We start from the raw sequence: 17,385 nt of genomic DNA, 5'->3' as shown, positions 1-17,385 counted from the left end.
CAGTAAGTGCTGATCTTTCCACTGCAGCCACCTGTATTTCAAGGGCCTTGTCATTGATTTCCGTGGCTAGACGTTTTGTTGGCTTATTTTTAATAACTTTTCCCCACTCCCTGTTTCTACTTAAAGCGTTAGAAATTTGGTTCTCTCAAACCGTTTGACTACAATTTGAACATGCGACCTGAAGCCCCAATTCTGCAAGCTGCTCTGCATGAGGAGACCCCTACAGCTGCACAGAGCCCCCCGCCTTCATGTAGGCAGAGAGTTCTGCCAGCTGAGAGGATCTTGCAGATTGGGGCTTCAGGTTGCATGTTCAAATCTTAGTCAAACCATTGGGGCCTAAGCGAGGGTCATACCCCAGGACAATTTAGATTTGGCTGTTTCTGTATAAATTATGCTGTTCTATGCAGGTTGGAAATTTACTGCATGAATAATGTATAAGTTGCAGTGTAAACACTCAGATTTCTTTCGTATCATGTATAAACTAGTGAGAAGATTTAAAATCTGTTACTGTACTTGAGATACTGCAATTTTTCAGAACCAGAAAATAACGCTATTTGAATACATAGCAAGTTTTAAAATCTCTACTTGCTAGGCAAGGAAACAGAAAACTTTATAGTTTTTATTTGGATTATGCTAATAAATTGGCTTGGTATTTTCAGGACTCTATTATATGCATGGTTTCAGTCAGGCCCACCGACAGCAATTCCAGGCCCCAGGGCAGAACAGTCAATGGGCCCCCGCTGGTGCCCAGCGAGCTGCTGGCTGCACTACTGGGTGCTCTCTTCCAGCACAGCCAGGGCTTCCACATGCCTGCTTGGCTGCCTGTGCCGGTACCACCCCGCACGTGCCTAGGACTAAGGCACCGACTTCTAGATTTCCTGGGGGTGCTTGATCCCCCACTCTGTTCTAGGCCCCTTTCCCCATTGCCCCACTCCACCTCTTCCCACCCATGCTTTGCCCCCTCCCCCGAGGGCACCTCATATAGAACTGGTGCCTCCCCATAATGGGGAGGGGCACAATTTAAAGCTCAGGTCACGTGTTCCTCCTGTGCCCAGCCCAGGGCCACCATGCTCTCCCTGCCCCATGTTACCTGCAGGGGAGGGGAGAGTGCTTTATCCTCCCGCTGTGCCTCCTGGCATGTTCTGTCACGCTCCCTGGCAGGCAGGAGCCCAAGACAGAGCCGCTTTTAACACTGGCCCCTCCCGGTCATTGCTCTGCAGCTGTGCCCGGCAGCTGTCTGAGAGAGCCTGGCTGGGGAGGAGGCGGCTTCTGCTCCCTGCCTGGCTCGGTTGCCAGGGACCCTGGCACCTAAGCCCGGGCAGGGAGTGGAAATCACCTCCCCAGCCAGGCTCTCTCAGGCAGCTGCTGCACAGGGCTGCAAAGCAGCGCCTCAGTGGCTGCAAGGGGCTGGTCCCACCACTTCCACTCCTGGTATCTGGGCCATGCGTCGCACAGGCCTGCCCCACCTCTTTCCACCCTCCCCACCCCTCCCGCTGCTTCTCCCAGTGCCTCTGGCACACCGCCAAACAGCTGACGGCGGCGGGCGGGAGGCAGTGGGGGGAAGGGAACGAGCTGATCGGTGGTGACTGCCGCTGGCGGGAGGTGCTGTGTGGGGAGGAGGGGCTTATGCTGCTACCGCAGCAGTGGTGGTGGCTGGGGGTCCCAGGCCCTTTTAAATCGCCCAGGCCCCTGGGCAATTGCCCCCTTTGCCCCTCCCTGTTGGCGGGCCTGGTTTCAGTTCTGTTGTATTGGCTTGTGACTGGCAATGTAGACAGCTGTGATTTAAATCAATTTCTGCTAATTAAAGGCCCAAATTAAAAAAAGAAAAATAACTGAGCTTTAGATTTAAATAGCACTCCATGTATTGGGTGAAAATGGAGAACAATTCGTCATAAAGTTTTTTTTTTTAACAAAGCTGTTAATTCAACATGCAAACATGTACTGTGCAATTTTGAAAAAATAGTTTCTAATTTGCATCTTACCACATATAGTAAAGCATAAGATTTCAAGCTCTACCCTCGTTTTACTCAGGGCTTGTTCCTGTTCCCATTCAAGGCAGTGGGAGTTTTCTCATTGACTTGAATGGGAGAAGGATCAAGCCTTCAGTGAGGTTATTATAAAATATAAATGTACATCATGTAACAAACCAAATTGCTTAGGGGCCAACCCTGAAAGGTTTTCTGTTTTTAAATGGCATGCCCTGTTAGTTGATCGGGAACCCTTTCTCATGTGCCTCCCTTTGTAAATTTCTGGTTGTTTTTTTTATAAAAGTCACTTACATGCCAAAGACATCTGCATAAGTAACCCGTTTTCTGCAATACTTAACACATCTTCCCTTATTTGAATTATGTAGCAGTATGTTATCGTTTTCTTAATTGAACCCTCGGTATACAATTCTCTAAGCTTTTCAATATCTAGAGAAGAAAGCACACATTTTGGCAGCTGTAGCAAGAATCATAATGCAGTTTAGATCCAACTGTTATTTTATCCCTGAGAAATGTTATGTTTTCTGCTCAATTTCCTTTGCTACTGTGACAAAGTTCCTGCTCTATCTTGGTGGGTCTTGCGCTTATTGGCGGATTTGCTCGCCTTGGAGCTTCATGGCAGTCCTCAGCTTGGCCGTTTTTCTGAACCCACAGTCCAGGTCGACTCCTCCTGTGTCTGACCAGGAGTTGGGAGGATTTGGGGGAACCCGGGCCAGCCCTCTACTCCGGGTTCCAGCCCAGGGCCCTGTGGAATGCAGCTGTCTCGAGTGCTTCCTGGAACAGCTGTGCGACAGCTACAACTCCCTGGGCTACTTCCCCATGGCCTCCTCTCAACACCTTCTTTATCCTCACCATAGGACCTTCCTCCTGGTGTCTGATAATGCTTGTACACCTCAGTCCTCCAATAGTCAGCATTCTCACTCTCAGCTCCTAGTGCCTCTTGCTTCCAGCTCCTCACACGCACACCACAAACTGAAGTGAGCTCTTTTTTAAAATGCAGGTGCCCTGATTAGCCTGCCTTAATTGATTCTAGCAGCTTCTTGATTGGCTGCAAGTGTTCTAATCAGCCTGTCTTAATTGTCTCCAGAAGGTTCCTGATTGTTCTGGAATCTTCCCTGTTACCTTACCCAGGGAAAAGGGACCCACTTAGCCTGGGGCTAATATATCTGCCTTCTATTACTCTCCTATAGCCATCTAGCCCGACCCTGTCACACTACATTAATTCTACATGCATTACCTAGCACCATTACTGTAGGCACAGAAACTAAAAATACACCTTTAACTCTTTCTATGAGTGAAATAATTAATATTAAATAATTTGTCTTATAATTGCTGAAAGATTTTTGTTTTGTTTTGCTCTGTTTCTTTGACTGGACTGTGGAAAGTTTCACTGAGGGCTCTAGTCTGAGCTATTTCCTCACTCAGCGTTTCTTTCCAAAATGCTTTGTGTAATTAAATAATACAACAAATGAGTTAAATTATTGTTTTGTTTTGTTTTAAAAAAAAAGGAGTGGGAGAAAAAGAAATTAAGAGTTACAGGCAAAGAAAAATGGGATTTCCCACAGGGATTTGAAATGAGATGCAGAGTTATAGAGGAAGAGAGATAGGGGAAGTCTGTTCCAGACAACAGGAAGGGGAAAGCTCTCATGCCAAACAATGGCAAGCTGGTATGTATTTTGGCGGGAAAGGATTGAGATGGAGAGAAAATGAGGAGCCCAGTATTAGAGGCATGATCCTGTTGAAGTCAAAAGGAGTCTTTCCACTGACTTTAATGGGAAGTGTATCAGCTCTTTTTGCAAAGATGTGAACTCCTGCTCTGGCTCCTTTATGCTGGGTAAAAGGGCTGAAGTAGTGTAAAGAAGATCTACAAGCCCCAGATCCAGCCAAGAGAATCTAGCACAGGTACTGGGCATTACAGCTTCAGGCTGATCTCCTAGCTCAAGTGTAGAATGTGTGCCTAGGCATAGAAAAAGACTATTACATCAAGACAGGCTCCCAGGACTCTAAACTATACTGGGGGCCATTCCAGTCCTGAGAGCCGCCTGGAGTCAGGTGGGTGCAAAGGTGGCGTAAAGCCACCATAGTCTGTCCCTGTTCCACATTGTAGCTCCATATTCTGTGTTGTGACTTAGAGGCAAAGCACAGAATTTCACCCTAGATCAGCAGTATGAGAGGTAGAGAGAAGCGCGGTCTGTTGGGTATGGTGGAACTGAGTCTCTGGGAGATTTTAAAAGTTAAGGGGCTTTCTCCCAGACCTGACTGTATTTTAAAGAAACCTTACTGAGGGCGCAGGAACAAACTAACCCAACGTACAGAAAGAATAGCAAATATGGCAGGTGACCAGATTGGCTTAACAGGAAAATCTTTGCTGAAGCTTACAAGAAGTGGAAACTTGGACAGTTGACTAGGGAGGAGTATAAAAATATTGCTCAAACATGCAGGGGTGTAATCAGGAAGGCCAAAGCACAATTGGAGTTGCAGCTAGCAAGGGATGTGAAGGATAACAAGAAGGGTTTCTACAGGTATGTTAGCAACAAGGTCGGGGAAAGTGTGGGACCTTTACTGAATGGGGGAGGCAACCTAGTGACAGATGATGTGGAAAAAGCTGAAATACTCAATACTTTTTTTGCCTTGGTCTTCACAGACAAGGTCAGCTCCCAGACTGCTGCATTGGGCAGCACAATATGGGGAGGAGGTAAGCAGCCCTCAGTGGTGAAAGAACAGGTTAAGGACTATTGAGAAAAGCTGGACATGTACAAGTCCATGGGTCTGGATCTAATGCATCCGAGGGCGCTGAGGGAGTTGGCGAATGTGATTGCAGAGCCATTGGCCATTATCTTTGAAAACTCGTGGCTATCGGGGGAGGTCCCAGATGATTGGAAAAAAGGCAAATAGAGTGCCCATCTTTTAAAAAACGGAAGAAGGAGAATCTGGGGAACTGCAGGCTGGTCAGCCTCACCTCAGTCCCTGAAAAATAATGGAACAGGTTCTCAAGGAATCCATTTTGAAGCACTTGGAGGAGAGGAGGGTGATCAGGAACAGTCAATATGTATTCACCAAGGGCAAGTCATGCGTGACCAACCTGATTGCCTTCTATGATGAGATAACTGGCTCTGTGGCTATGGGGAAAGCGGTGGACGTGATGTATCTTGACTTCGGCAAAGCTTTTGATAGGTCTCCCACAGTACTCTTGCCAGCAAGTTAAAAAAGTATGGATTGTATGGTAAGGTGGATAGAAGGCTGGCTAGATCGTCAGCTCAATGGGTAGTGATCAACGGCTCGATGTCTAGTTGGCAGCCAGTATCAAGTGGAGTGCCCCTGAGTCTGTCCTGGGGCCAGTTTTGTTGAACATCTTAATTAATGATCTGGATGATGGGATGGATTGCACCCTCAGCAAGTTTGCGGATGACACTAAGATGTGGGGAGAGGTAGATATGCTGGAGTGTAGGGATAGGTCAAGAGTGACCTAGACAAATTGGAGGATTGGGCTAAAAGAAATCTGGTAAGGTTCAACAAGGACAAGTGCAGAGTCCTGCACTTAGGACGGAAGAATCCCATGCACTGCTACAGGCTGGGGACTGACTGGCTAAGCGGCAGTTCTGCAGAAAAGGACCTGGGGATTACAGTGAACAAGACGCTGGATATGAGACAACAGTGTGCCCTTGTTGCCAAGAAGGCCAATGGCATATTGGGCTGTATTAGTGGGAGCATTGCCTGCAGATCGAGAGAAGTGAGTATTCCCCTCTATTCGGCACTCTTGAGGCCACATCTGGAGTACTGTGTCCAGTTTTGGTCCCCCCACTACAGAAAGGATGTGGAAAAATTGGAGAGAGTCCAGCAGAGGGCAATGAAAATTATTAGGGGGCTGGGGCACATGACTTATGAGGAGAGGCTGAAGGAACTGGGCTTATTTAGTCTGCAGAAGGGAAGAATGAGGGGGGATTGGTAGCAGCCTTCAACTACCTGAAGGGGGGTTCCAAAGAGGATGGAGTTAGGCTGTTCTCAGTGGTGGCAGATGACAGAACAAGGAGCAATGATCTCAAGTTGCAGTGTGGGAGATCTAGGTTGGGTATTAGGAAAAAGTATTTCATTAGGAGGGTGGTGAAGCACTGGAATGGGTTATGTAGGGAGGTGGTGGAATCTCCATCCTTAGAGGTTTTTAAAGGCCCAGCTTGACAAAGCCCTGGCTGGGATGATTTAGTTGGGGTTGGTCCTGCTTTGAGCAGGGGGTTGGACTAGATGACCTCCTGAGGTCTCTTCCAACCCTAATCTTCTATGATTTCTACTCCTTTTGAAGAGAATAGCATAATTCCCATTGACTTCAATGAGCACAAAATGAGTCTGAAGGACAGTTTTGAGCTGGAAACGGTTGGGAGGCCAGTAGAACTGCGACAGTGGATGTTGATGAATTTCCTGTTCATGTGTATGTGTGAGAAAGCAGGGAGCAGCACAGTGCATGTTCCTGAGGGAGGCTGTAGAAAAGGGAAGTGCAGTGGTTAATTATGTTTAATTTTACAGCAAATAAAATATTTGAGAGCTAAAAGAAAAATAATAATCAGCCTCACTGTTTTAATTGCAAACACTTGTCGATAGGAATTCAGGAAAGAACCTAAAGTTCAGATACAGTACATTAGTCACAATCAAACAACCATCAATAATTAGTAAAAATAGCTGAATTTTGATACAGCCCACAAAGTATCTTGACTAAAATGACAAAGAGAAGCATTCCACTTTTCCGAATACAAAGATGTTTTCATAATTAAGTTTTTAATTGCTCTGACTTGATCACTCAAGGACGTTTTCAAGGACAGACAAGTCCTTGCTGATACCTCCTTTTGATTGCGTACAATGGGACAGATCCTCGGCCCCTGCTAAAGCTACCCACTCCTTTCCAGTGACTCAGGTGGGCAAAGAGTAGGATTGTAAAGGGCCAGAGCATACAGCCAAAATAACTGAGAGAAGCCCTGAGACTTAGATCCACATTTTCCCATTCCTCAGCTGCTCCGTGTAAGCTTGCACAGCTGAGGATCTCATCTGGCCCTCTATTCATAGCCAATTACCACGAGTGGCTACATCCTGCTTTCACTGACTTCCATGATAGTAGGATCAGAGCTGTAGACACTTCAGTTGCCATACGGATACATCTAAAATGAATGTATGCTATAATAAGAATATAGTATAAACATTTTCAAGCACTGGGAAATCAAAATATGGACAATTACATGGAATTATCTTAAGAACTGCCTTCAAATTATTATTCTTATAAAAAGTCATTTCATAGAACTATGCAGACATGCAGGCAAGCACAGCTGTGAGCTTAGTTATAGCATCATAGATATAAAATTGTTGGAACAACATACAGATAGTGAGCTACAAAGCTTAAAGAGGGAAATTCATTTTATGTATAATTAAAATATCAAATTATCGAAAAAGTATGTTAGATATTTTAAAAGGGATTCATTCTGTTTTTGGAGTTAACCCAGGACATTATAATCTATTCATCAAATGATTTCTATTAAAAAGGAACAGTGCATTTTGCAACTGTAATTACCTTAACATTTATTTGTGTTCTGATACTGTAATTTTCAATGTAATGACATATCATTGCCATAAAATCAAGCAAGATACTGTATGCACCTTAAGGTAGGGGAAAATGTTTTCCCCCTTTTAAATAAAGAATTAACTATAAATGGGATGAGTAATTATTTCCTTTTCACCAGACTTTGTTGTAAAAATTACAGCTCGAGCCCTATATAAACATAGATTCATAGATACTAAGGTCAGAAGGGACCATTATGATCATCTAGTCCGACATCCTGTACAACACAGGCCACAGAATCTCACCCACCCACTCCTGTAATAAACCTCTCACCTATGTCTGAGCTATTGAAGTCCTCAAATCGTGGTTTAAAGACTTCAAGGAGCAGAGAATCCTCCAGCAAGTTACCCGTGCCCCATGCTACAGAGGAAGGCGAAAAACCTCCAGGGCCCTTCCAATCTGCCCTGGAGGAAAATTCCTTCCTGACCCCAAGTATGGCAATCAGCTAAACCCTGAGCAGATGGGCAAGATTCACCAGCCAGATACCCAGGAAAGAATTTTCTGTAGTAACTCAGATCCCACCCCATCTAACATCCCATCACAGGTCATTGGGCCTATTTACCATGAATATTTAAAGATCAGTTAATTACCAAAATCATGTTATCCCATCATACCATCTCCTCCATAAACTTATCGAGTTTAATCTTAAAGCCAGATAGGTCTTTTGCCCCCACTGCTTCCCTTGGAAGGCTATTCCAAAACTTCAATTCTCTGATGGTTAGAAACCTTCGTCGAATTTCAAGTCTGAACTTCCCAATGACCAGTTTATATCCATTTGTTCTGGGGTCCACATTGGTACTGAGCTTAAATAATTCATCTCCCTCTCCGGTATTTATCCCTCTGATATATTTATAGATATCTTAAAGATATCAGTCAAACACTTAAGCCATGTCAAAATATATTTTAATCATTGTTCATAGATTGGAAGGGTCAAGCCACTGGAAAGAGCTGTGCTGAAAATACAGTTGTGTTGCTCTTGCATTCTTTTAGAGCCAAATTCTTTACATTAGTCCTTACTCATGCAAATAGTGCCATCAAACCTATAAGTGTTCTGGGACCCTCTGAACTCAGTGGAAGAAATATTCCCATTGATTTCAATGTGCTCTGGCCCAGGATAAGAGTCTGGAGGATTAGGTCTCATACTGTTAGGGTGACCTGTGAAAAAACAACTGTGAAAAAACAGGACAAGGGGTGGGGGGCAGTAGGCGCCAATATAAGAGAAAGTCCCAAAAAATGGGATTGTCCCTATAAAAGCAGGACATCTGGTCACCCTATATACTGAGGTAATTGTAGTCCCTTTAGTTGGCTCAAACAACCCTTCCTACGAGTACCAACACAGTAACACAAGGGTATGAATAAGCATGAGTGGGACATGGGTGTAAGTGCAGGGTCTAGAGAAGCCTGCAGGATATGGGAATTAGTAGTTGTTGTTCGCTGCTATTATGATTTTATTTTATTTTATTATTATTCATTTTTGTTATTATTTTTATTACTATTTATTTGTATTATCATAGCATCTGGGAGCTCTACTCAGGACCAGGACCAGAACCTGATTGTGCTAGGCGCTGTACAAACACAGAACAAGAAAAACATGGCTCCTGCCCCAGAGAACTTACAATCTAAGACAAAGATAACAGAGGGATACAGATGGACAAATGGAGGAATACAAGGAAACAATGGTGGTCAGCATAATAGGCAGTGATCTTAAGACACCATCAGCCTTAGATGAGACATTGGCATATTCAAGTATACTAGCAGTCTTCTAAGAAATGTATTGTCCTGCTTGTATGCACACGAGAAAAAACACCATAACTAAATAGTGTAGAGAGAATATATATCTTTGAAATGGAAACTTTTTGATTATTGAGGGGCTGTGAGGAAAATGGGATGAGCATATTCTACTGTTCTGCAGATACGTTGACATATGTAGTGCCAATAAAACAGTATGGTATGAAGCATATAAAGTAAGCACTGAATTATGCCACTGTCAAATAGGAATGTTCTGAGCGCCAGAGAGCTTATGTTTTGGACAGACACGCAGTTTTTTTAATATTGGAAAAGCAAACTGAAACTGGTAGACGGAGAAGGATAGTTTCAGGAACTGACAATGAGTTATAGTTTTTGACCTCTAGGTCAGAAATTTATACTGAGCATAGGACAGATGTGGCTGAAATGCATCCCTCATATGGCTGTTCTTGGTTTATTCGAAATGTATCAGTGTCCTCAGTCTAGTTGCTGTTGACCCATTTAGGAGTGTAAGTTTCATTCAAAGCACTTAACCACTTTTGAAAATTTCACTCCAGGTATCCGGATCACCAAACCATGGATCACAAATGGCTCCAATTTATAGTGGTGATCTCAGTTTCAACAGAGACACCAAGAAGTGAGAGGATTTGGAAACTCAACTCATTTCTGGTGCTGGTTGCCCTCTCCCCCCATTCAGGGTTGTTGCTATATTGGAATACTTGAAGTATATGCATTCTGTTCAGAGAAGAAATAATGACCTTTTCCAGGGCATCAGCATCTTTACTAAGCATTAAATTAACTTTCTTTTTTTAAAAAAATCACGATTGGACCCTAGTACCTAGTTATGTAGTCAAAACGTTAGCAACTGAACTTCCCAGCCCCCTTCACATTAAGGGAATGACACAAAGGCACCAGAGTGAGTGATCAGCATCTGGCCCAAGGTATGGCATTTGTTTGCTTTTCTGAGCTGTACATTTCTTTTAAGTATTGTTTATTATGAGGATTACATAATAATTGTGTTGCATCTGAGCAATATCTCCAGGAAGGGAAAGATTTTATAAATAAATGGTCAGCCTGTGATACTGTTACTTATGTAGAGTGATGAATGGAACTACTCACAGAGTAAAGTGCTACTCAGCATGAGGAAGGATGGCACAATTTGGTCCAGAATTATAAATTTTACATATGTCCACTGCAAAGTGATCTTTTAAAATCATACAAGCAAGATTTTTTATTTTTAAACTGTAGCAGTTCTATAATAGAGAATTCTCCAGTGTATTTATACTTGGGTGAGGATACTAATTATCCAATTCAGATTTCCATGACAACCATCTTACTTTTGTCCCCAGGTAGAAGAGACCAAAACAAGCTTAAAATGTTGTTGTACCTCATTTATGAATATATAAACTTTTTAAAAATAAATGACACTATAAGACAAATGTTTAAAATGTACACTCAAAACAATGAGTCCCTAAGCTGTCATGGCACGCTTTTTGGAAACACCTTATGGCACAATAGCAGCTTGGCACTGGTGATGTGTTTCAGAGAAATACCTAACATATACTGACTAAATTAGACCCTTCTTAAAGTACTGTATAACAATTTCAGAGGAGTCTAAAATATGATTTTGCTGCTGCTTTCCTGGAAGAGTATAAATTATGTATATGGGTAGATACATTAAATAGAGAATATAGTATAATCAAGATGTGCACATTACCTAGAGTTTGAGCCAGTGTCCATTGAAGTCCAATGGAAGGACCAGTATTTGTTCCCTTGAAGAAATATATGGCCTTGCTTTTGTAACCATATGTTCCCTTCTCCTGAGCAGGGAGCTGCTCTCTTTCATTTGTTTATGAAGCACCTAGCACCATTGTACTAATAAACAATTTAAAATAAACATCTCTGAGACACCACACAGTATCCATCCTTTAAAGGATTATTTTGGGCACAGTACTGTAGAACTTCTGTATTTTCCTTCATGAAATACTGAAGCCGGAGAAAAGTGGCATAAGTGTTAGCAGCATTGCAAATGTTCTGTGCAAAACATCCGTTAAACAATTGCAATCAGTCGGAAATGATAGTTCAATTGCCTAGTACAAATTTTACTCATTTTCTCAGAACTGTTGGTACCTTAAAAGAAGACTAAAGACTGAGTAACAAGTTTTCAAAGCAGTTGACTATTTCATGGTTAACTGGGTTGAGTCATCCTCAGGGAAACTGTAGACAGTAGACAGAATTGTTGATAAAATAATCCACAGTACCTGCAGCTGGTTTAGCCTTGCACAGTGCTTCTTTGTTCAGAGCCTCTTGCTGGTCTGTACAGTGCAAAGCTTTAATGATAAATGAAGTAAATCCTTCATGTGTTTTACTCGACCTTGAAGTACAGTCACTGCTTTTACTAGTAAAATGATAGTTCTCAAATACATCAGGTTAAGGATCATATGGATTAGTAGAGATTGCTACCAAAGGACTGTATGGCTTTAGGATTATTTTTCTGTAAAAAGTATAACATGGAACCATTTTCTAGAGATTTATTTGGAAATCTGTATAGTTTTCCAGTATTTGCTGTCATTATCCATGTGTGAAACTATACACATAACTGTTGGCAAAATAAGCCAACTTGACAAATTGCACTTGGATTTTAGAAGTAGTAGGAAACTAGATTTTCTTACTCTGTACAGACCTGGAACATTGAAATCCCACCTCTCCTGCAGGACTGGATGTATTTTGTTGTTTGTTTTTTTAACCAGAATTTTTAACAAGATTTCAGTGTTATTCAATGCAAATCCCTGCAAGATTGATGTAACAGACTACTACTGGCACCAGCAAAACTCCCATAGAATCATTAATATATGTGTGTTTCTTCATAATTTTCCCCATGGTCTAAGGGCTCTCTGTTCTGTGAGCTACTGACAGTACAGTGGGAGTTGGAGATATTCTTTGTTTTGCAGTATCAGGCTCTGAGCAGTTATACTAGGTGATAAAGGGATCAGACCTGCAGTACGTACAAAAGAGGAACTTCTGTTGACTCTCTTGGTGTTTTGCCTAAGAAGGACCAAAAGATTTGGCTTTGTGTTTCATGAGAGGAACTGAAAATATAGCTAACATGCCTACAACCTTGCTAGTTTTAAATAGATGAAAGGGAAGAAAAATAATGGATTGTCTTGAAATATAGTGTGGACCATGAATATTTTGAATAATTGACTTAACTAAAAGATGCCAGAAGACACTTCTAATATTTCTCCAATATGGAACGAAACCTTTTGTATTTAAAAACCTATAAAGGTCCCATTAGCAGTGCAATCCAAACTGTAATAAAGAAGATTTAATATTTTTATTTACAGTATATTAAAAAACAAACAAACAGAAAGATGTCATTAAATGGTCACTTTAGTATATTTTATGGTAACCTGATTATGGCACACAAATAATGACAAAATATAAAAATCATAGCTGAATCTATGTAACTGTTGTAACAGAGATAATAGCATGACAAAAATGTGAGACAAACTATTTTAGCAAATTTGCAGACTAAACAAGTCTGCTCTTAACAAATGAAATATCTGTCCATTCATTTGTATGGAAATGGTTAATTCCATGTCTGATACCTAAATATATTGAAATATTCCTGTGTTTGCAATATGGAATAAAATTAGGTTTTGTTATCACTGGGAAGCCTGCACATCCTACTGTTTTATCTGATTTATTTCATGATTGCATGGGCAATGCTCAATTATTTATGTTTTAGATAATATAGTTGTAGCGCTGGCATTATTTGCTCTGCAATGTGCCTTATATCAGGAAGAAAGAAAAATAATTTTGCAAAGATTGAACTAAAAACAAATTAAGATTTTAAATGGGAGTTCAGTTCTTATGCGGTGCTAACAAAACCCATGGAGGTAGATTGCTGCAGAACTACTATTACAGTGGAATTTAAGAAAACTCACATACACAATTGATCATATTTCAAAGTAATGTGACTTATAATTTATCACGACTGGTGAATAAATCACTTGTCCTTATCAGAGCTGCACAATCAAAATATATTTTGAATCAAAAGACACAGATTGCTTTTCTTATATACATTGTGACACCCATACATGCTGGTGTCAAGCTGCGCTGCCATGGCTTCCACAATTGATGGCAGCTCACACAACCAGAACTGGGTGGAAAACTGTTTTCTTGTCCTAAATCGGGATGAAAAATCAAAATCTCAAAAATGTTCATGTATCAAAAATCCCCCCTCCCCCCGGAAAAAAACCCCTCAGCTCCAGTCAATTGAAACCTTTCATTTTGATTTTGATTTTTTTATTTTTATTTTCTTTACCAGCATTAACTTAAATTTTTAAACAAAAAGTTGTTGTTTTGAATCGAAAAACAGGTTTTTTTTAAACACCAAAACAGAACATTTCAAAACTTTTTCAAAATGGGAAACTCCTCAAAACAGACCCTTTCCCAAGACAAGTTTCAGATATGACAAATCAGCGTTTTTGACAGAAAAACATTTAATCACATTGTTCCTGACCAGGTCTATCCACAGCCCACTTTAAATGGCACATCCCGCAAAGGCTGTATTTCTGCCCTGAGCACCATGGGATTAGCGGGTAGGAATGTCATCATCTGCTGCCTTCCCCTTCCCTCCCACACAGATCCTTGGAGCCAGAGAGCACCCTCTGTGTGGCTGAGTGAAAGGGAAATGCACAAATGGGCAAGATCTACATGTGGAGGGGTCTCACAGTTCACAGATACAAGGGACACAATCTGGTCTACAGATTTGTCAATCTTATTTAAATATATTCCCACTGGCATACCAGACAGAGTATAGCTGGCCAAGAAGCTTGAAATGATGTGGGTTTCAGGCAGGGCAGATCTTGCCATCCCACCATTAATGTCCACATTGACTCAGTAAGGAATACAGGTTTTGAGAAGAAATGTTTCTTTTATCACATTTTTAGAATTCATCATCTCATTAACTTACATTAATAAAACAGTGAGATGCCATTAGGTTTCTGTGTGATGGAGATAAATTTGGGTCTAATACTTTGCTAGATACAGTTGAGTTAGTTATGTTTTCTGTGAAATTTGCATAACTCTCCAGTGATCTCTAGATCAAGATGGGTGTAACACAGAGCAGGATTTGTTCCTTGGTTTTTAAGGACGTATCAACTGCGTAGCACTAGCAAGCATGAGCTACTCTTCCATGCTTCACAGAAACCTGCTTTTTCTCATTTCCAAAACCTGCATTTACAGAGGCTGTAACCTTTGCAATTCCTGCTTCACAAGCTGAATGTTAATGTTAATTTATTTTGGAAATATATTCAACATTACTTTACAAATATCAATTTTTAAAGATTTTGAAACTACCAAATTGCTATGAAAATGAGGGCTGAGAAGGCAGAACAAACAAAATTCATCCCTGGAGTTAATGGAGTCACTTGAAGGATGAGTTTGGCCTACTGTTTTCAGTCAGGTATGTGCTAATTTGTTCTTGTTCAAGGTAATGGACTAGGTACACTAAAGCTGTTGCACCAGTCAGGGATCATTCTCTCATGTGTCTTGCATTTTTCATTGGAATGGAGTGGTTCCTAGAGCCGAACTAACCTGATGAAAGCAGAAAGCTCCACAGCAATTATAAATACATCATGGAACCATATAGCCTGTTCAAAATGGGGGAATGGATGTGGAGACACCAAAGAAATGCATGCATGATTTGTAAAATACTGATCAGATGCTTCTACCTTTTACTCACTGGGCCTTAGACATTAGCTTATGGAAAATAACAGTTTAGCAGCAGGCTTGGATCTTGAGCCTAGTACTATCCTCTGATACATCCCGTCAAAAGGAGTGGTGCATGCATATTGGAGGGCAGAATTAAGGACATTACTTCACTGCAAGAGATGATGATCATTTTAAGAAACATTGGGCCAAATGTATTCTTGGTGAAACTCCACTGAAACCATAGAATCATAGAAATGTAGGGCTGGAAGGGAACTTGAGAAATCATGATGTCCAGCCTCCTGTACTGAGGCTGGACCAAGTAAACCTAGACTTCTTCCTGATAGATGTTTGTCTAAACTGTTCTTAAAAACCTCCAATAATGTGGATTCCAAAACCTTCCTTGGAAGCCTATTCCAGACCTTAACTATCCTTTCAGTCAGAAAGTTTTTCCTAATATCTAACCTAAATCTTCCTTGCTGCAGATTAAGCCTATTACTTCTTGTTCCCACCTTAAGTGGACATGCAGAACATTTGATTGCATTCCTTTTTATAACAACCCTTAAGGTATTTGAAAACTGTTATCAGGTCCCTCCTTAGTCTTCTTTTCTGGAGATTAACTGTGCCCAGGTGTTTTTTAGCCTTTCCTTGTAGGTCAGGTTTTCTAAACCATTTATCATTTTTGTTGCTCTGCTCTGGATTCTCTCAATTTGTCCCACATCTTTCCTAAATGTGGTGCCAGAATTGGACATAGTATTCCAGCTAAGGCCTCACCAGTGCTTAGCAGAATGGAACAATTACCTCTGTGTCTTATATACAACACTCCTGTTAATGCACTCCAGAATATTAGCCTTTGTTGCAACTGCAGCACATTGTTGACTCGTATTCAATTTGTGAGCTACTATAACCTCCAGATCCTACTCCATTATACAAGTCGTTAATGAAAATATTGAATAGTACTGGACCCAGAACTGGCTCTTGTGGGGCCCCATTAGTTACACCCTTCCAGTTTGACAGTGAACCATTGATAACTACTCTCCAAATATGGTCTTTAAATCAGCTGGGCACCCACCTGATAGTAATTTTGTCTAGACTACATTTCTCCAGATTAATAAGGATTTCATTCTCCAAGGCTTGCACTTTTCCTGAGTACTAAATTCATTAAATTAATTCAGAGAAAACAATGTATATAAATATTTTAAGCCCGTTTAGTGGTTGGTATAACTTGCCTGGCTTTTCTCTGAGCCATCCCAAAAAGGAAAAACAGCATTTACAAACAAAGCAAGAATCTTCCTCAAAATACACAGGTCAAGGATAAATGGAAGTTAGTCAAGATTTTTAATTCAGTAGCGTTACTGGTCAATATAGACACTAACTTTTAAAATGTGATGATCTCTGATCATAGCCTATTATTTTTCCACTATGTTATATGCTGATCCAAATTCAGAAATGCTTGCTTATGTTTTTATATCCGTTTATACTGGTATAAATTTGGGTTATGAATGTAAAATGACCCTCACTGGGCAGCAGTGGCACAAAAAGGCCCATTTTCACCTCACTAATAAAACATAAAAACCTTCAATAAGGAAAAAGTATTAAATCAATGATTGAAATTTGGTAATAACATTGCTTAGCTCACTTAACTGTATAAATGAGAATAGCTGACTGCAGCTTTTCATAGATAAAATAATGTGTGGTGGTGGTGGTTGTTTTGTTTTATTGTGGGTGGGATCAGCTGGTTGAAACCGTGGCATGAGCAAGCTGTTCATAATGACATACCTTAAATAAAACTGAACAAACCCGTTCTTTCAAGCAGCGTTTCTGCACTGCAGCAGAGCACCAGAGTGAACTGAAATGGTGAGAGTCTGAGGGTATGTCTACACTACGGAATAAGGTCGAATTTATAGAAGTCGGTTTTTTAGAAATCGTTTTTATATATTTGAGTGTGTGTGTCCCCACAGAAAATGCTCTAAGTGCATTAACTCGGCGGAGTACTTCCACAGTACCGAGGCTAGAGTCGACTTGCGGAGCGTTGCACTGTGAGTAGCTATCCCACAGTTCCCGCAGTCTCCGCTGCCCATTGGAATTCTGGGTTGAGATCCTAATGCCTGATGGGGCTAAAACATTGTCGCGGGTGGTTCTGGGTACATATCGTCAGGCCCCCGTTCACTCCCTCCCTCCGTGAAAGCAAGGGCAGACAATAGTTTCGCGCCTTTTTTCCTGAGTTACCTGTGCAGACGCCATACCACGGCAAGCATGGAGCCCGCTCAGGTAACCATCACCATATGTCTCCTGGGTGCTGGCAGACGCGGTACGGCATTGCTACACAGAAGCAGCAAA

The 17,385-nt window shown here is 41.4% G+C and overlaps 1 protein-coding gene across 22 annotated transcripts in view; it reads left to right on the top strand.

Moving 5' to 3' along the window:
• MBNL1 (muscleblind like splicing regulator 1) overlaps window positions 1–17,385 on the top strand; it is a 199,527-nt gene that overhangs the window by 103,181 nt on the left and 78,961 nt on the right. For 3 of the 22 annotated variants that reach the window (XM_073359646.1, XM_073359644.1, XM_073359645.1), the window contains 2 exons: window positions 9,099–10,271; window positions 16,862–16,902. The exons of the other annotated variants lie outside the window; for them this stretch is intronic. In XM_073359646.1, coding sequence (XP_073215747.1) covers window positions 16,900–16,902 — 3 coding nt within the window. In that variant the 5' untranslated portion in view covers window positions 9,099–10,271; window positions 16,862–16,899. The remainder of the gene's footprint in view (window positions 1–9,098; window positions 10,272–16,861; window positions 16,903–17,385) is intronic. 22 annotated transcript variants of the gene reach the window in all.

This window comes from Lepidochelys kempii, chromosome 9 (assembly GCF_965140265.1).
Source record: "Lepidochelys kempii isolate rLepKem1 chromosome 9, rLepKem1.hap2, whole genome shotgun sequence".
Taxonomy (NCBI): domain Eukaryota; kingdom Metazoa; phylum Chordata; order Testudines; family Cheloniidae; genus Lepidochelys; species Lepidochelys kempii.
This window is presented reverse-complemented; position numbering and strand designations above follow the sequence as displayed.